This window comes from Lepidochelys kempii, chromosome 16 (genome assembly GCF_965140285.1).
Source record: "Lepidochelys kempii isolate rLepKem1 chromosome 16, rLepKem1.hap1, whole genome shotgun sequence".
NCBI lineage: Eukaryota > Metazoa > Chordata > Testudines > Cheloniidae > Lepidochelys > Lepidochelys kempii.
Genome location: NC_136395.1, coordinates 9589353 through 9612856, shown reverse-complemented (window position 1 = coordinate 9612856; position 23504 = coordinate 9589353). Strand labels below are relative to the sequence as shown.

General features: G+C 45.0%; 1 protein-coding gene across 1 annotated transcript in view; it reads left to right on the top strand.

The window, feature by feature from the left end:
• Nucleotides 1–2792: 2792 nt before the first annotated feature.
• LOC140899194 (ficolin-2) overlaps nucleotides 2793–23504 on the top strand; it is a 28357-nt gene continuing 7645 nt past the window's right edge. Inside the window, exons 1-7 of the mRNA XM_073314219.2 lie at nucleotides 2793–2888; nucleotides 3889–4002; nucleotides 8016–8069; nucleotides 10397–10447; nucleotides 11550–11585; nucleotides 12915–12947; nucleotides 20764–20799. Coding sequence (XP_073170320.1) covers nucleotides 2807–2888; nucleotides 3889–4002; nucleotides 8016–8069; nucleotides 10397–10447; nucleotides 11550–11585; nucleotides 12915–12947; nucleotides 20764–20799 — 406 coding nt within the window. The 5' untranslated portion in view covers nucleotides 2793–2806. The remainder of the gene's footprint in view (nucleotides 2889–3888; nucleotides 4003–8015; nucleotides 8070–10396; nucleotides 10448–11549; nucleotides 11586–12914; nucleotides 12948–20763; nucleotides 20800–23504) is intronic.

Sequence of the window (23504 nt, the reverse complement as noted above, 5' to 3'; positions counted from 1 at the left end):
AGCTATGTGGGCCTGCTCCTCTTCTTAGTGAAGTCAATGGGACCAGGACTGGATCCACTTCAGCTGTGACCATAACAAGTTGTGGGTTTTTTTCTATTCCTTCCTTCTGTCTTTATTCCGATTATTTAGTTGGTTAATTTGGGTTATGTCATAAATATAAAGGGAAGGGTAAACCCCTTTGAAATCCCTCCTGGCCAGGGGAAAGCTCCTCTCACCTGTAAAGGGTTAAGAAGCTAAAGGTAACCTCGCTGGCACCTGACCAAAATGACCAATGAGGAGACAAGATACTTTCAAAAGCTGGGAGGAGGGAGAGAAACAAAGGGTCTGAGTCTGTCTATATGCTGTTTCTGCCGGGGACAGACCAGGAATGGAGTCTTAGAACTTTTAGTAAGTAATCTAGCTAGGTACGTGTTAGATTATGATTTCTTTAAATGGCTGAGAAAAGAACTGTGCTGAATAGAATAACTATTCCTGTCTGTGTATCTTTTTTGTAACTTAAGGTTTTGCCTAGAGGGGTTCTCTATGTTTTGAATCTAATTACCCTGTAAGGTATCTACCATCCTGATTTTACAGGGGGGATTTCTTTATTTCTATTTACTTCTATTTTTATTAAAAGTCGTCTTGTCTTTCTTGTAAGAAAACTGAATGCTTTTTCATTGTTCTCAGATCCAAGGGTTTGGGTCTGTGGTCACCTATGCAAATTGGTGAGGCTTTTTATCCAACATTTCCCAGAAAAGGGGGGGTGCAAGTGTTGGGAGGATTGTTCGTTGTTCTCAGATCCAAGGGTCTGGGTCTGTAGTCACCTAGGCAAATTGGTGAGGCTTTTTACCAAACCTTGTCCAGGAAGTGGGGTGCAAGGTTTTGGGAAGTATTTTGGGGGGAAAGACGCGTCCAAACAGCTCTTCCCCAGTAACCAGTATTAGTTTGGTGGTGGTAGCGGCCAATCCAAGGACAAAGGGTGGAATATTTTGTACCTTGGGGAAGTTTTGACCTAAGTTGGTAAAGATAAGCTTAGGAGGTTTTTCACGCAGGTCCCCACATCTGTACCCTAGAGTTCAGAGTGGGGGAGGAACCTTGACAGGTTAGCACATTTTCTACAGTCAGAAAAAAACAATAATTTATGTTCACATGAAATGATGCTGGTGACCTGCTGCTAGCTCTCTAAATAATGAGTTCCACTTCTCTCTCCTTCCCAGTCATCAATTCACACTTCCACCCTTGTGACAGAGGGAACTGCAGGAAATGCAATCTTTGCATTCTTTGAGTCTGTAGTAGGAGGGGGTCTGCTCATCTCTACCCAAGTGCAGAACAATTTTAATTATCCCTTTTTCATGAAATTAAAATACAATCTTGGGCTTTAGCTACATAATTACAATTCAAAGATCCCAAGGCAAGGCCGGAAGGGACCATTGTGAATATCTAGTCTGACTTCCTGTTTAACACAGGCTACAATCTGGATTTCAACTTCCAAAATTTAGGTGGTGTTTAAATCTAGGATTTCAGTTCAGTCCATTATAAAAGGTAGATGCAATTTTCAAAATTCAGAAGGTTAGAATTAGTGTTCTTCTAATTTGTATTGTCTGTCATTCTATTATTGTCAAGCCTCACATCCATGTTGCATTTATTATGCTCTCAGATGGTCTTGCTGCAATTCTCCTTATTCATAAAATTTCTCCCAAAAGTTTTGCTGAACAAAAACTTGGCAATTTATGCTTTCATGGCACTTCAAGGGCTACAAGTGATTGATAGATTTTTCTGTAATATCCCATTCCCATCAAGTTCTCTGCTGTCCTCTCTGCATTACAAATGGAAATGTAGGTAATGTGGTCTCTGATTGCAGACAACCAGTTATAACCAAAACACCTGGGACCAGATTCATCCCTGCTGTAATTCCGCTGACTTCGATTGGAGATGTTACCTGTGGTTTTATTATCCTGTCAGCTCTGTGGACTGAACTGCCATTGAAGTCCGTGGGACTTGCATGCATTCAGATGAAGATTATGCCATTAATTAACTGCAAGTCCTCTGTCTTAGTCACAAGATCAGCCTTCAGTCCTCTCTCTGTCATACTGTTATGTCAGGGATCTTGTTTCAATATTTGTATATATCCATTGGGGTGTTTCATTTTCTAATGTCAGATTAGAGAACATTAAAAAAATAGTTCCCTGTGAAGATCTGGGTTCAGTTTTCAAAGACTTGATAAATACAAGGGTGTTCAGTTCTGTGGCTGAGTTTTGGGACCCATCTCTGCCCTTAAGTAAAACCAAATGCCTTTATATTTTCATTTGGGGTTGGTTGGTTTGTTTCTAGTTTAGGGTTCTTTGGCTAACCGTGTCTAATGAAAGAGAAGATTTCCCTCTCAGCTTTCATGTCCTGATGGAAGAAGACAATGTACAAGAGTTTAAGAATAGTTTTATACAGATTGATTTGTTGAACAACTTTGGAGGTGTTTAAACTCTGCTCTTTGGATTTGGGCATATTGTATCATGCTCAGTGATACTGACCGCATCAATAATCACTGTGAGAATCTCTGCTTTAAAGAAAAATCATTGAAGCTAGCAGAAGGAAACCTAGGGATATTAAACAAGGGAATTACTGTAGAAATATTCCACCAGGACCTAAAATGAGCTTAAAATAGAGAAATCATAGAACAATCTCAGCAGTAAAGTGGAGGATGGGTGGGAAGAGTTGAGAATTTAAGAGGTGGAGTTTATTTTTATTTAGCCTATAAAAAGCACCAAGGGATGAGATGCTAATTAGAGAAGAGGCTAAGTGGAGCTTGTTCTTGCAGAGCCCAGCACCAGACATGGGGAGAGCTGCACAGCAAACCCTCACTGCTTTACTCTGCATAACAGCAGCGGTTTGCGTGGATGAGGACAGCTGCCCAGGTGAGTAGGAAACAAACCCAATCACAGCTTCTCGTAATAGCCTTATGACTAAGCCATATTCCACAGAGCTAGTGGGACTGATCAGATTAATCTGCATTTAATTGGTTGGTTCCTTCCTTAAAATAATTTTGTTATTAATAGGGAGTTGTAGACTTCATCATCTCCTATCTGATGTTGGACTTTTCTGGACTTTTCTGTGGATTATGGAACTGCCAGTTAGCAAATGACAGTCCTGAAACTATAATAGCCTTAAACCAGGACTTCTCTTTTTTACTAGAATTGTTTTGTCTAATTACTATAATGCCATTAGCATGTTGCTGCTGTGTGTATACTACCAGTGATCCATTCTCTGGGACCATCACAAAATGACATTCATTTGATGGCCAACCGCTCAGTTGTTCAGAGCAGTGGAGTGAGTGTTGAGTTAAGAATGCTGAGACTATGCAACGTTGATTAAAATTCACACTGACACATGTACATATTACTATGGTGCTATATTTCCCTAATTAGCATGGAAAGAAACTTAAACTTTGACTTTGATAGTTAGGATGTTGCACAACCAATGAGGTTTTGGATCTCTCATGGCTTGCTGTTCACAAACAAGAAAACAAGCATTCATTAACACTTGTTTGTGAGGCACAGGTATCTGAGGCCTCTAACTGGCTGTCACGGATATTAAATAATAGCAAATACTTGCAGAAGGCAACTTAACTACCATATTGTCCTGAAGCATCCAGAACCCTCATAGCAGCCTCATGAGAAATGTGAAACCATAAAGAGAACTACATATATAGTGACGAGTAACTTTAACAAATGCAGTTAACAAACTCAACTAAATGACTATTCAAATTATTATATAATTTATAAACTATAGGTTAACTCTACAGATGAGATCTATAGGTTCTAATTTGCTGAGGTCCCCCCCACCCCCGAATCTACAGAATATTTCACATCCTGAGACCCTCACAAGTGTCGTTTATTGTTTCATTTCTCTCTCCAGAGGTGAGGATAGTAGGTCTCAGTGGTTCTGACAAACTTGCTGTTCTCCAAGGATGCCCTGGGATGGCTGGAGCCTCAGGATCCAAAGGAGAATCTGGATCTGCAGGAATGAAAGGTATGTTCCCCGTTGCTGAATGAGAATCTAGTCTTGCTGGTGATGTCTAAAATATCTGTTATAATGCAGATCTTTTAACCAATGGTGAGGGATTTGAGCTTTATAATGTCTCTGCTCTGAGCTAATATCCATTTTCCCTTTCTCTCTGCTGATAGTGAAGAGCGGACACTTGGTTGGAGGTATGTAGGGAAACATCTGTTATGTATTTACCAGGTTACAGATGCTAATGTTCTATTTGCTTACATACAGAGATGATTTAAAATGGAGATTTAGTTGATATATAAATTAATCCTTAAAATACCAGCCAAACAGAGTTTGACTGATCTATTGTTTGGGATGTTCATAGAGTAGCCCTAAGATTATTGAGATCAGAAAGAGCGGAATTATAAAATAAATTCAGGTTTCAGAGTAACAGCCGCGTTAGTCTGTATCCGCAAAAAGAAAAGGAGGACTTGTGGCACCTTAGAGGCTAACCAATTTATTTGAGCATAAGCTTTCATGAGCTACAGCTCACTTCATCGGATGTATTCAGTGGAAAATACAGTGGGGAGATTTATATACACAGAGAACACGAAACAACGGGTGTTACCATACACACTGTAACCAGAGTGATCAGGTAAGGTGAGCTATTACCAGCAGGAGAGCGGGGGGAGGGGAAAAACCTGTGGTAGTGATAATCAAGGTGGGCCATTTCCAGCAGTTGACAAGAACGTTTGAGGAACAGCGGTGGGTGGGGGGGTGATAAACATGGGGAAACAGTTTTGCTTTGTGTAATGACCCATCCACTCCCAGTCTTTATTCAAGCCTAAGTTAATTGTATCCAGTTTGCAAATTAATTCCAATTCAGCAGTCTCTCATTGGAGTCTGTTTTTGAAGTTTTTTTTGTTGAAGAATTGCCACTTTTAGGTCTGTAATCGAGTGACCAGAGAGATTGAAGTGTTCTCCAACTGGTTTTTGAATCTCATAATTCTTGACGTCTGATTTGTGTCCATTTATTCTTTTACGTAGAGACTGTGCAGTTTGGCTAATGTACATGGCAGAGGGGCATTGCTGGCACATGATGGCATATATCACATTGGTAGACGTGCAGGTGAACGAGCCTCTGATAGTGTGGCTGATGTGATTAGGCCCTATGAAAATGTCCCCTGCATAGATATGTGGACAGAGTTGGCAACAGGCTTTGATGCAAGGATAGGTTCCTGGGTTAGTGGTTCTGTTGTGTGGTGTGTGGTTGCTGGTGAGTATTTGCTTCAGGTTGGGGGGCTGTCTGTAAGCAAGGACTGGCCTGTCTCCCAAGATCTGTGAGAGTGATGGGTCGTCCTTCAGGATAGGTTATAGATCCTTGATGATGCGTTGGAGAGGTTTTAGTTGGGGGCTGAAGGTGATGGCTAGTGGCGTTCTGTTATTTTCTTTGTTGGGACTGTCCTGGAGTAGGTAACTTCTGGGTACTCTTCTGGCTCTGTCCATCTGTTTCTTCACTTCAGCAGGTGGGTATTGTAGTTGTAAGAATGCTTGATAGAGATCTTGTAGGTGTTTCTCTGTTTGAGGGGTTGGAGCAATTGTGGTTGTCTACAGCCAAGCTCTACGATACAACGGATCTTGTGGTGTGGTCTGGATGAAAGCTGGAGGCATGTAGGTAGGCATAGCAGTCAGTAGGTTTCTGGTATAGTGTGGTGTTTACGTGACTGTCACTTATTAGCACCGTAGCGTCCAGGAAGTGGATCTCTTGTGTATACTGGTCCAGGCTGAGGTTGATGGTGGGATGGAAATCATGGTGGAATTCCTCAAGGGCTTCTTTTCCATGGGTCCAGATGATGAAGATATCATCAATGTAGCGCAAGTAGAGTAGGGGCATTAGGGGACGAGAGCTGAGGAAGCGTTGTTCTAAGTCAGCCATAAAAATGTTGGCATACTGTGGGGCCATGCGGGTACCCATAGCAGTGCCACTGATTTGAAGGTATACATTGTCCCCAAATGTGAAATAGTTATGGGTGAGGACAAAGTCACAAAGTTCAGCCACCAGGTTAGCCGTGACATTATCGGGGATACTGTTCCTGATGGCTTGTAGTCCATCTTTGTGTGGGATGTTGGTGTAGAGGGCTTCTACATCCACAGTGGCCAGGATGGTGTTTTCAGGAAAATCACCGATGGATTGTAGTTTCCTCAGGAAGTCAGTGGTGTCTCGAAGATAGCTGGGAGTGCTGGTAGCATAGGGCCTGAGGAGGGAGTCTACATAGCCAGACACTCCTGCTATCAGGGTGCCAATGCCTGAGATGATGGGACGTCCAGGATTTCCAGGTTTATGGATCTTGGGTAGCAGATAGAATACCCCAGGTCGGGGTTCCAGGGGTGTGTCTGTGCGGATTTGTTCTTGTGCTTTTTCAGGGAGTTTCTTGAGCAAATGCTGTAGTTTCTTTTGGTAACCCTCAGTGGGATCAGAGGGTAATGGCTTGTAGAAACTCGTGTTGGAGAGCTGCCGAGCAGCCTCTTGTTCATATTCCGACCTATTCATGATGATGACAGCACCTCCTTTGTCAGCCTTTTTGATTATGATGTTAGAGTTGTTTCTGAGGCTGTGGATGGCATTGTGTTCTGCACCGCTGAGGCTATGGGGCAAGTGATGCTGCTTTTCCACAATTTCAGCCTGTGCACATCAGCAGAAGCGCTCTATGTAGAAGTCCAGTCTGTTTTTGACCTTCAGGAGGAGTCCACCCAGAATCCTTCTTTTTGTATTCTTAGTAGGAAGGTCTTTGTGGGTTAGTATGTTGTTCAGAGGTGTGTTGGAAATACTCACTATCAGCTTGTATGTTTGACAATTTTGATTTTTTTTTTACTGTACTGTAAATAGGTTTGATTTAGGGGATTTATTTGTTCTGTTTGCATTAAACATTTGGGAGAGTCAGGTTAAAAATCTTGACTGTTTTTAAGCAAACATTAGAGTTTCTCGTGGTGTGATGTACCATACATAGATTTGTTCAAGGACACGGGTTTAGTGTGTCTGCGACAGGGCTAGCAGAGAGTCAGACAACAGAACATGGGCTCTGATCCTCAATTGGTGTAAATGGGCATTGAAGGTAATGGAGCTGCATTAGAGCTGGTCAGAAAATGGGCTTTGGTTATGGAAAGTTTTGATTATTTTTTTTCCCCCCAACAAAAAATATTTTGGTATGGAACGACCACTCTGGTGACCTCATGGGAGCTGCAGCTCAGAAGCCTCATTTTCCTCTAAAGGCTCAGCTCCCTTGTCATACTACATCTCCCATGATGTGTTGTGGTCTTTCCTCTTGGTAAGATCAAGTGGTGGTGCATCATGGGAGTTCCTGATATTGGTGAACCGTTGAAGGGGATGTAGTCTGGCTAGGGAACCCCTCCCTGCTCCAGTCATCGCCAGGGTTTGGACAGACAAAAGACTGAGGAAAAAAATCCTTACTTTATTTGGTTAATATATCAGCATCAGCTGTATCTTTGCTGCATTTCTCCTCATGTTCCTTTTATTCCGGGTCTACAACTAATTTTTAAATAATATTTATGCACAACAAGTGTGTGTGTGTGTGTGTGTGTGTGTGAGAGAGAGAGAGGGGTTAGGGTGCAGCAGCTCTCCCCTGGTAGAGGATGTTCGCAATAGATGCTCAGTGACCTGCTGAAGGCAAACCCAACAGACAGGTAGGACACAACCTGAGCCAGTGGCCTTCTGGTTGGCCAGTTGTGCCACAGCCTCACCAAGGTGCTGAGATAATTGGCTTGACCCTGTCTGCGCAAGGAATACAAACTGCAGCTGAAGATCAATGAGAATTTTGTCTGAGCAAGGAATGCTGGATCTGTCTCAAGAGGGTGACCAGCCACATCGGCAGAACTCTTAAACCTTGTGGGTTTTTTAGTTAATTTTGGTATTTGGATTCCAGGATGGAAGGTAGGAACTGATTTCACAGGTTCCCTTACTCCCCACTTTACCCCTACAATATATCCCCACTAGCATCTTTAAAATGTTAATTCTGAGTATTTTGTGTCTGTAGGAGAGAGAGGTGCTGAGGGGTTCCGTGGAAAGGCAGGACCAGCTGGGCAGAAAGGTAAAGGAATGAAGAATAAATAAGAACTGTGTTCATTCACTGCATGATTTAAACCATTTGCATCTTCTCTACTTGGTATATGTGCCAGAATGGGTATTCACCAAGGAGAAAATCTTCCTTTCAGTACCTGTATGCTACAAATGAAGGTGTGATTCGCTGTGCGGATAGATTTAATCTAGCTACCGTGTGCATCAGTGGTAGTGAGGACATGGCAGTGTGGACTTCAGCACAGGCTAGTCCACAAGTACAAGTCCTCTGAGCATTCTCGGTACCTACTTTGGTTGCAGGCCTGTGCCAGGGTCCGTGCTGCCACATCTTCACTGCTATTGTTACACTGGCTATTGTTACACACATTAGTTACATTAGAGCTATTCCAGGTACGTCTACCAGCACGACAGTCACACCTTCATTTGTAGTGCAGGTGTACCCTATGTTACAAGGATCTAAAACCTCACTGAAATCAGTAAAGTTAAACTGAAGAAAGGGGGAAGAAGGAAATGTGGCCAAAAATATCATGTCCATGGGAGTCATGTTGTCTCCTTCAATTCCATTGCATCCCCCTTGTCTTATTGATTTCTGTGTCTGAGAGTCCAGGAGTTTAGACTACGCTATCACACAGTATGTTACCTCATCCTTTGGCTCAGACCCAGTATACATGTAACTTTATTTCTAAGCCATCTCATATCTGAATAGCTTCTTTATCCATTTTCTCTAGCTACCAAACCTTTTACATTTTTATTATCTAATTTTCATGAGTGCACAACAATTCTTTTCAAAGACTTTTTTTGGCCCATTTGAGAAGATGTCCTTGAACTCAAAGGCCATTTCTATACAAGGAAAATGCATCATAATGTCAACTAATGTAGTGTTAAAATTTTTGCAGTTAATCTGAACAAGGACCATTGTGTTTACACATGTCCAGATACCACGTTTTTAAACATGACTTCCTGTCTACACTAGGCGCTAAGTCATGTTTAGCATCATGTTAGTGAACATATTTTCAAGCATGATAAATTTTCCTAGCATAGACAAGAGGGAGACTGCTTTGTCTTGGATAGACAAACTTGTTCATCAATCCAGTTAATTGGTCCAGAAGATTTGCCTATAGGCTTTGGAGTTTTTTCTGCCCATTTATGAGACGGAGCAAACATCCTGCTTTTCTGTAAGTCCTCTCAATATGCTAATGAATATCCTAGATGGTGGTCTCTCACTTTATTGGTCATTTACAATGAACAGTGCCCTAATATAGACAGGTTTCAGAGTAACAGCCGTGTTAGTCTGTATTCGCAAAAAGAAAAGGAGTACTTGTGGCACCTTAGAGACGAACCAATTTATTTGAGCATAAGCTTTCGTGAGCTACAGCTCACTTCATCGGATGCATTCAGTGGAAAATACATCCGATGAAGTGAGCTGTAGCTCACGAAAGCTTATGCTCAAATAAATTGGTTAGTCTCTAAGGTGCTACAAGTCCTCCTTTTCTTTTTGCGAATGTTTACAGTGTTTGCCTTGGAAACAGGACATTAAGTTTGGGAGTTTTTTATTTTGTTCAACGTGGGGTTAAAATTCATATGGAAATAAATAGCAATCACATTATTCAACATCTACCTGAAATACGATGATCAATGCCAATCACCCTTAGCCTATGTCCTCTCATTTCTTTCCCACTGAGGATTGAACTCACTGCAGAATTTTTTTTTTGACTAGTCAGAAGCCAGGAAAATAAATTAATCAAACTAGGTGATAAGGCAGCATCACCTACATCTTTGCTGCATTTTTCTTTACTTGTTTTGTTCAGGATCTGTAATGATTTAAAATAACTTTTGCATACAACAGAACTTTGGATAGTGGAGAGGCGAAAGGAGACTGGGAGGAGGAGGGGAGGTAGTGGGGTGAGGAACAGGTTCCAGCAATACCCCCACTGGTGGCAGGAGCTAAAATTACTTCTGCTCTGTGTTGAAGATGGTGGCCATGGCTCTTTAGTGGCCAGGTGAAGAGCTATTATTTGCAAGCACTGAAAACATGGCTCGCTGGCAGTCTGGTTGGTGAGTCATGCAACATCTTCAACAAGCTGCTAAGATAAAGGAGCGTGAACATCTGCTTCCAGTTTAAGCAAAACTTCCAAACGCTGAGGAATGCAGGATCAGACCCAAGATAATGCCCAATCAGATGGGGAAATTCTTAAACTGTGTCCCTGGTTGAAACTTACTTTTGAAATTTGGATTTGGGTTGACGGTAGAAATTGTCCACCCATGCCATTGGTTAACCCTAGAAATACATTCCCTGTGTGCAGCTGTGAAGTATCCATTGTGAGTTTTCTGTGTTTGTAGGAGAAAGGGGAGCTCCTGGGGAGGTGGGACCAGCTGGGCCACCAGGCAAAGGTAAGACATTTTAAACACTTCCATCTTCCCATATGTGCCAAATGTTCATTCACAATGACCCAGATTCTCCTTTCAAGTGATACCAGGGTAGCTCAATAGAGCTGAACTTATGTATCTGAGAGGAAAATTAGCCTAGAAAGTGTATGACCAGAGAATCTAGTTCTGAGCACCTCTCCCCTCCCACCTCCCTTGATATTACGGGGTAAATCCACAAGCGCAACCAAGTGGATCTAAGGGCACCTGAGATAACCTGTACCTCCTAGTGGCTCCCTCCGCTTGTAGCTTACAACAGGTAATTACTCACTTACCTCCCTGAGGATGTACTTATGCTGAGAAGACTCAGGCATGGAATTTTCCTCTGGGGCAGCTGCTCTAGTTCCAGAGAAGGTGTAAGGTCTCATTTAGACAGGGCAAGGTGATTTTAATGCTATGCCATGAAAACTTGACTAGCTTCTGATGAGATGGTGCTAAAAACACCTAGGGGCAGATCCCCACCTGGGGCAAATTGCTTACCTCCACTGGAGTCAATGCAGCTGTGACAATTTACACTAGCCAAGTATCTGCCCCCCCTCCCCCGCCCCGAGTTCTGTCTACACTAGCACCTACACCAGCGCTAGCAGCAGTTCACCTGAGTTCCTGCTAGAAAACGGGAACGAAACTGTGTAGTGAAGACAAGGCCAGAGTCAGTAAAACTTCTTTACACCTGCATATATCTCTGGATGCCATTTTATACCTGTCCTCTGAAATTGGCCCTCATGGGCCTATCATCATAGAGTCAGATTGCTCCCAGCTCTAGACAGGGGAGCAGTACAAGGAGGGACAGAGCCCCTTCTCTGGAGAGCTGGTACCACTGTGGCTGCTAATCTCTGAAAAGGAGCATGGCTTCATCTCCCATCCACACTGGACAAGGAGAACGGGGTACCCACATATGCTGCACCCCTTTCAAACATTCCCTAAGATCTCCAGGTGCCTCCCCGAGCTCCCACATGGGATGGGGCAGCTCTATATTACCCCCAAGGCAGGGCAGTAGCTGTAAGGAACAACTGAGCTCCTAGTATGTCAGCAACAAGTACTAGATTGTTCCTTTTCTTTTTTTAATAAGGAGAGAAAGGTGATGCCGGCCCCTCTGGACTAAAAGGTGAGAGACCTTGGATAGTTCTCCTCTCCTGCTTTGGGGTCTGGTTCTGCCAATGGCTCAGTACCAGTCAGGATCAGGAGACCGATCTTGCAGCTGTCACAGCAGCAGTCTCTCTGGTGTCCCTGCGACTGTCCTTGAATGAGGGCTGCAGGATTGGAGCCAGGTCCTTTCTGCTGCTCTTCATGGGGACAGAGACTGAGGGTGTAAGAGGTAAAGTTGATACTGGGGGCCAGATTGTGGCTCTTCGTTCCCTGCTTCCTCTGACCACCAGGAGACAGAGCCAATGCCTCTGCAAGCACCAGGGGAATGCAGGCCTGAGCAGTCCTTGCTAGTTCCACTGACAAGGCCGCAGCTTGCGCTACCATGTGCTGACTGGCATGGAGGGAAAGCGGGGTCCTTTCTGGTTGCAGCCTATAGAAGAAATAAAAGGCAAATGTTAAACTAAAAGATAACTAAACCCGGCCTCACCTTAGACTGGTGTCTAACAACATGACTGAGCGGGCAATGAGATTAAATCACCAGGGAATGCAGCCTCCACCAGGCACAAAAGAACCTGGCCCAGATTGTCAAACTTCAGACGAATTCTGGTTTCGGGCAACTTTTATTTTGCTCCCTAAATGGAGCTTCTGGTCACTACCCTCAGGTGCCTCTGTTTGGAAATGTAAGCCCTCTTCCCAGCCTCAAGGTCGTCAGACCAACTGAAGGCCCAGCATGGGACTGGAACCTCTGCGAGCTCCACTGATCTACACCAGCCCCCTACTGTGCTGAGTCCTTGACGTTGGACTTACAAGCAATTAAGTAGTATCAAAGCAATTAAGTAGCCCCAAATTCTTTTAATGCCTTAGATTTTTTTTTCATGGGGTCTGCACTTCTCCTGTTTTGGATCTGAGCAAACATGCTGCTTTGGAAAAGTTCTTTTCAGTATGTTGAATATCCTTGTGATTCTCTTTATTGGCAGAATGTAACTTAGAATGCAGTATTAAACAAATACACCACCTGTTGGATAGGCAGGGCTTCATCTCAGCACAACTGTTAAAATGTTTATGCGTAGAATGTGCGGTGCTGGAAAACCTGAGCTGAAAATGACCCAATGAAATTAAATCTCTCTTCTTCTGGTAAGAGAGGAATAGCAGAACTGTGTGTTTCCCCCTATATTTTTGATTTTGTACTTCACTCCTCCTCCTGCCCCCCCGCCCCGTTCTCCCATTACTTTTTGGAAAACATTTCCCCCCTTAAAATAGAAATAAATACATAAAAGACGGCACCACTTAGATCAGGGCGTAGTCTTTAAGTAGTATAAGTATTTAAGTCTGTGTTTTCTTTCTTTAGGAGAAAAAGGAATCCCTGGGACAACAGCATTTGGTGAGAAGCATTTAAGTTTTAATGATTAAATCGCTAGCATTAGGATGATACGGGAAACTTTCTGACTAATTTCTTTGCGTGCAATATTGAGCTCCACCCACTGATCTTCCCCTTTGTGATGTGATGTAAGAAAAGTGTAACAATCATGGTATACAGTAGCTTGCGCCCATCCAAGTGTGGCATCATCTTCAATAATTGCTCAAAACCTAAGGGTAAACTTTCAAAGTGCCTAAGGGCCAGATTGTCAAAGGTATGTAGGCCTCTAATGATGCAGATAAGTACTTAACGGGATTTTCAAAAGTGCCTAAGTTAGTTAAGTACCCAAGTCCCACTGAAATCAATGGGAGTTTAGGTGCCTAATGGGCAGTTTTGAAAATTCCAATAGGGGATTCCTCCTGAAGTGCCTAAATACCTTTGAAAATCTGACCATAAATTGCTCAGGAGCCTAAGGGCTTGTCTATACTGTAAATTGGTGTGCACCTCCTGGAGTGTAAATTCTAGTGTGCACCAGTTAGGGTTGCCAGGTGTCTGGTTTTCGACCTGAACACCCCGTCGAAAAGGGACTCTGGTTGGCAGTGCCGACTGGGCCATTAAAAGTCTGGTTGGCAGCACAGCAAGGGCCTAGGGCTAAGATAGGCTCCCTACCTACCTTGGCTCTGCACGGCTCCTAGAAGTGGCCATCTGATCTGTGCAGCCCCTAGGTTCAGGGAGGCTCCATCCATCTGCACGCTGCCCTCAGGAGGACGTGCCCAAGGGAACCAGGGTAGGCCAGGAACCCTGGCTGTGACACTGACTGGAGTAGGTGAGGTGCGGGACTCCGGGGAGGAAGAGGAAGCCAAGAGGAAGTGCTGCCAGAAGATCCTCCTAATGAGGAGATTTTACAAACCCCGCTCTAGGAAGGGGACTTACTGACTTGAGTGATGGATTTTGTTTAAGACCTGAGGGAGGATGAGACCTTGAGCCATGCATATGAACAACTCCCAGTGGTTAACAGCAAAGTTGTAGATCCCCCACCGGGATGCACAGTACCTCCACTTTGAGATCCAGGCGGAACAACTATATTGGCTGGAAAAAGACCATCAGATGCAAGAAATTTGGCCACAGCTCCTTGTACCTTGGCTGCATCGATGAGAAGTCTTGGGACTGGCCCATGCCATCCCCTCCGCAGACCACCTTGGACAGGAGAAAACGCTGGCCTGGATCTTAAACAATTTCTTCTGGCCTGGTATACATCAAGAAGTTAAGAACTTTTGCAACTCCTGATCTGAATGCCAGCTATTCAGGCCAAAAGGTGGGATGAAAGTCCCCCTTGTCCCTCTATCAGTTGTTGATGTCCCCTTCAAATAAATTGGTACAGACCTTGTTGGTCCTCTGGGGGGGAAAAATGCCACCAGATACAAATACCTGTTGGTGATAGTTGATTATGCTACTCACTATTCTGAGGCAATCCCACTGCACAATACCAATACAGAGACTATGGAAAGTCTTTGCTCGAGTAGGAGTTCCGCAGGAGATTCTCACTGGCCAAGGCACCAACTTCACAGATCTGGTCACAAACAGCCCCAAGAAAGTGCACTGGTCTAAGACCTTTGAAAAGGCTTTTCAAGAATTGAAAGAACACTTCTATACAGAACCGGTCCTACTCAGTCCAGACTTCTCCAAAGAATCCATTTTGCAGAGAGATGCTTCCGATGTGGGACTGGGCGCTGTTTTATCTTGGGAAATAGAGCACAGGGTGTTCCTCCCTTTTTATTTGAGCTGCAAACTGTTCCCACATGAATGGACCTACTCTGTCATATAGAAGGAGGGGATGGCAGTAAAATGGGCCATAGATTAGCTTCGATACTATCTCCTGGGAAACCCTTTCAAGCTTGTCACAGACCGTGCTCCGTTAAGATGGCTAAACACTATGAAGGAGACACACCTCAGCCTGTTGCACTGGTACCTCTCTCTCCAGCCCAACACGTTCCAAATTCAGCATTGAGCCAGGAAAGCCCATCAGAATGCTGACTTCTTTTCCAGGGAGGAGGGTAGCAATCGGATGGCCCCAGCTCCCCTGGCTCTGTCTTGAGGGGGAGGGTGTGATTGGGTGTACAAACCCCACCCTGGGCAGCAAGGGGTTAAGGGATTACTTTGGGCTCAGTCAGCCCCATCCCGCCACACCTGCTGCAAATGTTCCATCTGCTGGAGGAATTAAAAGGCCGGGAATTCGCTGATTTGTGTGGCAGAGCTGGAGGTGAGCAGACCTGCAGCCCACAGCTCCAGCAGCCCAGAGCAGAGCAGAGGGACTAAATTGACCCAGGGGGTGTAAGGGATGAGAGGAAGAAGCATGGGGAGGACAAGCTTAAACAGCCTTGGTTGCCAGACTACTGGTAGACCAAAGGGCCCTGGGTCAGAGCCTGGTGGAGTGGGAGGGTCCAGGCTCCCCTCCCCACGACCCCCTTGGCAGCCAGGGACTGCAGCCATGGCCACTAGGCCACACCCCCCAACCAGACCTCGAATGAGGACCATTACACTGCTACATCCACTCGTTGGGACCGTCTATTCCTAAATCAAGTAACTTCCCCTTATACAGCCAACCCTGCAGGGCTCTCCTGGTGAAGGAGAAATAAGTTTCTGATCTCAAATAAGCCACAGACAGTGGTGCCCAGATACTCTCTTACTTTTTGAAGAAACCAGATCTTTGTTCCTGTTGAGTGGTGTAGAGTTGGTGAGAGAGCTCCTTCCCCTTTCTCCCATTTCTCTTCACTAAGGTTGTCAATTCTCCCAGACCGGATGGACCAGATCCCATTTTGCAGCAAGGGCATCCCCATTTGTGTCAATGGTGTCCGGTTCAGTAGAGTTGGCAACCTTACTCTGCACAAATCTGACTGGCTAAGGGGAAGTGGCAATCAAACATGCAGAATTAATTCAGACCCTTGGGAGGGTTTGAGTGAACGAGCAGACGGGGGTGGGATGAGAGACAAGCCTGGGAAACTGAAAAAGCGAACAAAGAAGAGGCAGGAGCCCTGGGCTGGACAGAGAGGAAGCTGCTTGGAGGAGAACTGGCTGCTGGCAAAAGGAGATTCTTGTAAATGCCCAGCCTGGAGTTGAGACCAGCAGCCAACCCACGATGCTGAGCCAGCACCAGCCCAAAACTGCATGGACAGGTTGACGGATCCACTGGAGGGAAGGGATTGTATTGGCACATGGTAGAGAGACTGTGTGTCTACCCAGGCATGGGGAAGAGCTGTTTTGCTATATGCTGTGCCTAGGGAGAGGGAGTCTGTGTAACCCCTGTTGGGGATCCAGACCTGGGTCTGCACCTGGCTTTGCCTGGGTCAGATAAGTGTTGTGCTCTTGTTAAGTGTGGTGCTTGTTCCAGGGGTTACATCTGACCCCCCTAGCAGGAAAGGTTGGTGTTTGTGCAGAAGTGTGAGGATTGCACCTGGAACCTCGGCCCCAGTCCTGGGAACCTCAATCTACAATATCCATTGCATAGTACGGTATGGGGAGCAGAGACTCAGGGTATGTCTACACTACCCGCCAGATCAGTGGGCAGGAATCGATCCAGCGGGGGGGGGGGGGGTCAATTTATCGCGTCTAGTCTAGACGCAATAAATCGACCCCCGAGCGCTCTCCCGTACTCCACCGCCACGAGAGGCGCAGGCGGAGTCGATGGGGAAGCAGCAGTCAACTTACCACAGTGAAGACGCCGCAGTAAGTGGATCTAAGTACGTCAACTTCAGCTACGTTATTCACGTCCCCTTTGGATACCTGGCTGCATAGTCAATGATCACTAGCATGCTAGTCAACATGCTGGGCAGGAGGAACAGTATTTTGTCACTTCATGGTGTATGCCTGTGGCCAATAGACTCTAGCGAATATCCAGGCCTGTGTCTTCTGTCTCCCATATCATGCACCAGCTGCAAGATGGACTGGTGATACTGGCATGGTATAAGCAGCTGGTCCCTCACCCCCCCAGTTTGCTGATTCTTCTCAATTTGGTACAAGTGCTCCTTCTTGAGTGCGAAGTGCAGGTATTGATCGCCTCCCTGAGACTGCTGCTTCCCCGTTTATGGGGACCAGTTGCTCATATATACGGTTTAACATAGGGTCGTTCCTCTGTTCTTGCACAAAACTTTCCATCCCATCAGAGAGCCTCCAGGTCCTAATGGTTTGCTTCTTTCTCCCCTGTGGGGGTCTGCAGCTGTGTTGCTTGGGACATCTCTTCCCCAAGGTCATTTGTTTCCCTAAGGCTTGCCAAGCTCCGGAGAGCTGGTGTTACTACTTGGCCTCTGTTCTTGCTTGTGGCCCAGGCCTAGGTATTAAATACTTGCTGCAAAAAAAAAAAAAAGCCACCCTAGCCTGTAATCACAAGGTAGGCCAACTTTTCTGCTAAGGCTGCAGTTATCCCTACGGTTATTACTGCAGTATGGGCTCCCACTGCCAGCTGTAGTTGCTGGGTGGGGTAGGTCTTGACATTGCCATGGATACACTGAAGATAGATTGTTGTCTTGGGAGTGGTGTCACTTCCCACCATGGAGGTCCGGACCACTGTCTGGCTGCAGCCAGAGTTCAAGAGTCCTTGAACCAGCTTCCCTTGGGCCATCACCGGGACCACCAACTTAGGGGGAGTTTTCTCCTGTGCCTGGATTTCTGCCGTCCACCTGGGCGTACTCTCACTCCATCAGTGGGCATGCCCTCATTATGTGCCCTGCCAGCCCACAGGAATAGCCTATTAATGGGCTGGGGTTGCTAGCCTCTTTCCTAGTCTTGAGGGAAGCTTGCCTGTGAGGTGCTGGTTGGACCTTCGTCTATGAGCTTCAGTTCTCTGGGGTGCCTGACGGTTCCACTGGCTGCATTGTACTCACCCTCTAGGCCTGCCCTGTGTCAAAGTGGCCATCTGAGAGGCCCCTTTGGGATTCACCTCCTTGTGGACTGTGGCTCACCCTGCCCAGGTCCCTTGTCCTGCTGATGCCTAAGGTAATTCTGCCTTTAGTGACCCTTTGGCTTCTACAAATTCCTCCATTAACCTGACTGCTTCTGATAGTTTCCCTTGGAGATGCCATTGTCTCCACTCCCTGCCTTCCATAGGCAATCTTTATAAATTGCTCTAGACACAAAGGCCTCAGCCACTTGGGTCCCTGAGCATTCCTCTGGATGGAGACGCTTCCAGGAGTGTTTTCAGTCATCGTGCTACCATTCGGGGTCGTGCCCCCTTGGGGTAGCTCCCGGCTCTAAACCATTGGCGGTAGGTTTCTTCTGAAATATCCAGATAGTCCAAGATGGTGGACTTCACTTACTTGAAGTCCTTCTTGGTGAACTTCACTGGTACAGGTGGAGGGACCCCTTCTGTTGAAGCATGCATCCCTGGACCCGCATACGGGCATAGCGCTGATGTCATCTGCGGTAACGTTTCCTTTGGGAACTCTTGCTGCGGGGTCATCCGTTCCCTCAGCAGCAGCTGTTGGGTGGCCTGAACCTGCTGCGGGGTGATCTGCTGCTGCAGCAACTGCAGCAGCAGGTTCAACAGCATCGCTGCTGCCCACTTATGGCACTGCGCCGGCCCCCCGGCTGTGCGGAACAGCTGAGCTCTGTCAGCTCTAAGGCTTGTTTGGTTGGGTGTTTTTTTTGTATCTGGGATAGTTTGCCCACATTCTCGACAGTTTTGGGGGGGAGGGTTCCCTGTCAGTCATTTGCCCTCTTCTCTCCCCCAGTTGGCAGCGCATGGGGAAGCTCTCTGAGGCTGTTGGACACGGGCAGAGGAACAGTTCGCCCTCTTCCCTTCCCTTCCCTTCATTGAACGGTGGGCGTCATAGGCCGGGCGGAGGCTGTGCCTCCCCAAACGGACTAGTATGGCCCTGTCCACACTCCGCTTCCAGTCTCTCTCCTGCCTACTTCCAGTTCCCTTCCAGCTGTTCCATGGTGGAGAGGCTGGGGCAGGCAGGCTGGGGCTGGTGCTTGCAAGGCCCAGACCTGGGAGTGCACGGGAGGGGGCAGGGTGCTGCTCTGGGCTCCGGCTGTGGGGGCAGAAGAGGAGGGGGAGGGGTGGGTCATGAGGGGGCTAGCCTCTCCTAACAGCTTGTTCACCTGCCGCCCATGATTTGCCTTGTAAAAGATGTGGATCCATCTGGAAAGAGGGCCAGTCTCTCTGACAGCCCCAGGATATCCAGTTCTAAGGGCTTAGTCTTTCAGAGTCTATTGCCCCTTTGCATGGTTTACCTTCTACCCCTCTTCCTGGGGTGTGTTGCTTTGCTGTCAATCAGGGCAGCTTTGGGAGTGGTGCGCCTTGTGGCGGTCTCTTCCTCAGCTGGACTACTTCTATTACCAGCAGCCTCTAGGTGGAGCAGCGTTCTTCCTGTTCACTACCCCTTCCTTTGGGAAATTCCCCCTTTTAAGCTCCTCCTCCTCCAGGTTGAACAAGCCTTGCAGGTGCATCTTGTTAGCGTGGAACAGGCCCAGAAGAGCTGTTAGTCTCTTTCATACCAGTGTGAGGTTGTGTCCCTTCGAAGCATGTTAAGCAAAGTAAGCAGTCATGGAGTAGGAGAAGTCATCTCATGAATCAGTAACTGGTTAACAGATAGGAAACAAAGGTTAGGAATAAATGGTCAATTTTCAGATGGAAAGAGGTAAATGGTGGCGTCCCCCAAGGATCTGGACAGGGACTTGTACTGTTCAACAAATACATTATCTGGAAAAGGGGGTGAACAGTGAGATTGCAAAGGTTGAAGACTGTACAAAATTACTCAAAATAAGTCCAAAGATGACAACGAAGAGGGATCTGGCTAACTGGGGTGATTGGGCAACAAAATGGCAGATGAAATTCAATGTTGATAAGAGCAAAGTAACGCACATTGGAAAAAATAATCCCAACTGTATATACGTACAAAATGATGGGGTCTAAATTAGCTGCTACCACTCAAGAAAGAGATCTTGGAATTGTGGATAGTTCTCTGAAAACATCCACTCAATGTGCGGCGGCAGTGAAAAAAGTTAACTATATTAGGAACCATTTGGAAAAGGATAAATAATAAGAGAAAATATCATAAGGCATATATAAATCCACAGTACACCTCCACCTTGAATACTGAGTGCAATTTTGGTTGCCCCATCTCAAAAAAGATACAGTAGAACTGGAAAAGTTAAGGGAAGGGCAACAAAGGCAATTAGGACAATGGACCAGAGATTTAAAAAAACAGGGACTGTTCATGTTAGAAAAGAGATGACTAAGGGGGGATATGAGAGAGCTCTATAAAATCATGAATTCTGGGAAGAAAGTGAGTAAGGAAGTGTTGTTTACCCCTTCACGTAACACAAGACCTACGAGTCTCCGAATGATATTAATTGACTCCAAGTTTAAAACAAAAGGAAGTACTTTCTTCACGCAATGCACAGTCAACCCGTATTGTCAGATCATGGTGTGAAGGCCAAAAGTATAAGTATAACTGGGTTCAAAAAAGAATGAGAAGTTCATGGAAGATAGGTCTCTATCAATGGCTATTAGCCAAGATAGTCAGGGATGCAACCCCATGCTCTGGATAGCCCTAAATCTCTGACTGTCAGATCCTGAGACTGGATGGCAGAGGATGGATAACTCAACAGTAGCCCTGTTCTGTCCATTCTCTCTGAAACATCTGGCACTTGCTACTGCCAGAAGACAGGATACTGGGTTAGATGGGCCATTGGTCTGCCCTAGTATGGCCATTCTTGTGTTCTTATAAATGGTTTGACTCAGAAAAATAGACACAACTGTTAGAACTGAATAAGAGTTAAGAAAAAAATGCTCTTTTCTCTGGTTTTAACCCACTTCCACTGGGTTTCTTTCTCTGCACAGATGTGAGGCAGCTGGACAATATCCAGTGTAAGAAAGGTGAGTTTGCGATAATAATTGGCCAGTTATCCCGTTCAGGTATCAAAGTCCAGTGTATATCTGCTCCATGAAGAGAGGAAAGTGTGTGAATTTCACTTTTTGAGAAACAGAGATCATATAACTGATGCTGTGTCAGCAGCAACAGATTTAATGGAATTCCATTCCATATAAATTCTGCTAATGACAATGGGCCAAATCCTGTTTTCCTTACTCACAGAAATAGTCCCACTAGAGTCCCCTATGAGAAAAAGGCCATCTCTAGCCTAGTAACAGATGAGGTGACCTCTGCCACAGCAGTTAAGTACTAGAAGGAAGTCCCTTTTATAAACTTCATATACAGATTTTCAGTGTGATGCTGAGGAATTCATTTTCATTAAGATTGTGATATTTTAATTCTTTTGAAATGGGAGTCCTGATGAAAATGCTGTGGGGAAAATCTATCTGTGTTCAATCATCTGATTGATAGATTTTAAGTCCAGAAGGGACCATCATGATAGTTTTATCTGATCTCCTGAACATTGCAGGCCACAGAGCCTTGCCCACCTACTCCTGTAATATACTTCTAATCTTTGGGTGAGTTACTGAAGTCCTTAAATTTTGATTTAAAGACTTTAAGTTACAGAAAATCCACCATTTACTCTAGTTTAAACCTGCAAATGACCCATGCCCCATGCTGCAGAGGAAGGTGGAAAAGACCCCATGGTCTCTGCCAATCTGATCTGGGGGAAAACTCCTTTCCAACCCCAGATATGGTGGTCAGTTGAACATGAGCATTTTGGCAAGACCCAACAGCCAGGCACAAGGAAAGAATTCTCTGCAGTAACTCGGAGCCCTCCCCATCTAATGTCCCATCAACATCCACAGGGGATATTTGCTGCTAGCAGTCCTGTGTGAGCTACATGCCACTGTCGGCAGTCTCATCATACCATCCCCTCCATAAACTTATCATTCTCAGTATTGAAGCCAGTTTGTTTTTTTGCCCACACTGCTCCCTGTGGAAGGCTGTTCCCAGAACTTCACTCCTCTAATGGTTAGAAATCTTTGTCTAATTTCAAGCCTAAACTTGTTGATGACTGGTTTATATCCATTTGTTCTTGTGTCCACATTGGCGCTTAACTTAAATAACTCCTCTTCCTCTCTGGTAATTATCCCTCTGATGTATTTACAGACAGCATTCATATCTCCTCTCAGCCTTCATTTGGCTAGGCTCAACAAGCCAAATTCTTTGAGTTTCCTCTCATAAGGTAGGTTTTCCATTTCTCTGATCATCCTAGTAGACCTTCTCTGCACCTGTTTCAGTTTGAATTAATCTTTCATAAACATGGGAGACCAGAACTGCACACAGTATTCCAGATGAGGGCTCACCAGTGCCTTGTATAGTGGTACTAACCTTTCCCTTTCTCTACCAGAAATACCTCCCCTGATGCATTCTAGGACTACAATAGCCTTTTTTCACAGCTACATCACATTAGCACCTCATAGTCATCCTGTGATCAAACAACATAGCCAGGTATTTTCCTACTTTTGTTGCTTCCAACTGATATATCCCCAGTTTATAGAAAAAATTATTATTGTTAGTTCTTAAGTGCATGACTTTGCACTATTAAATTTCATCCCATTTCTATCACATCAGTTTTCAAGATCCTCCAGGTCTTCTTGTATGCTATTCTGGTCCCCCTCAAGATTGACAACACCTTCCAACTTTGTGTCATCTGCAGATTTTATTAGCATACTCCCACTTTTTGTGCCATGGTCACTAAAATATTTTAAATAAGATTGGTCCCAAGACTGATCCCTCAGGAACTTCACTAGTCACCTCCTTCCAGCCTGACAGTTCACCTTTCACCGTGACCCATTGTAGTCTCCCCTTCAATCGGTTCCTTATCCACCTTTCAATTCTCATATTAATCCCCATATTCTCCAATTTAACTAATTTCCCATTTGGAACTGTATCACATGCCTTACTTGAAATCCAGGTAAATCAGATCTACTTAATTTCCTTTGTCTAAATAATCAGTTATTTTCTCAAAGAAAGTCTGCCAGACCAACCTGATCAATCTACTTATGGTAAAACGATGTTGTATTTTAGCCCAGATAGTATTTACCTCTATGTCCTTAACAGCTATTTCATTCAAAATTTGTTCCAAGACCTTGCATACAATTGAGGTCAAACTAACAGGCCTGAAGTTTACCAGATCACTTTTCCCCCCATTTCTTAAAAATAGGTATTCTGTTAGCAATGCACCAGTAACCTGAGTTTGTGGATTCTTTAAAAATTCTTGCTACTGGACTTGCAATTTCATGTTCCAGTTTCTTTAATATTCTTGGATGGAGATTATCTGGGCCCCCAATTTGGTCCCATTAAACTGCTTGAGTTTGACTTCCACCTCAGATGTGGTAATTTCGACTTCCATACTCTCATTGCCATTAACCACCCTGCCAAAACCTAAGCGTCTCATTACCCTCATTCAAAACTGAGGCACAGTATTTGTTTAGGTGTTGGGCCATGTCTAGATTATCTTTAATCTCTACCCCATTCTCCGTGTTTAACAGTCCCACTTCTGTCCTTGTTTCCTTTTTATTTATATGGCTATAGAACCTTTTACTCAAACATTTCTTGCCTTTTGTAAATAAGTAATCATGTATTTTCAATTAAGTTATACATCTCAAAATGGTAAATCATTAGAATAAGATAATTTTGAATC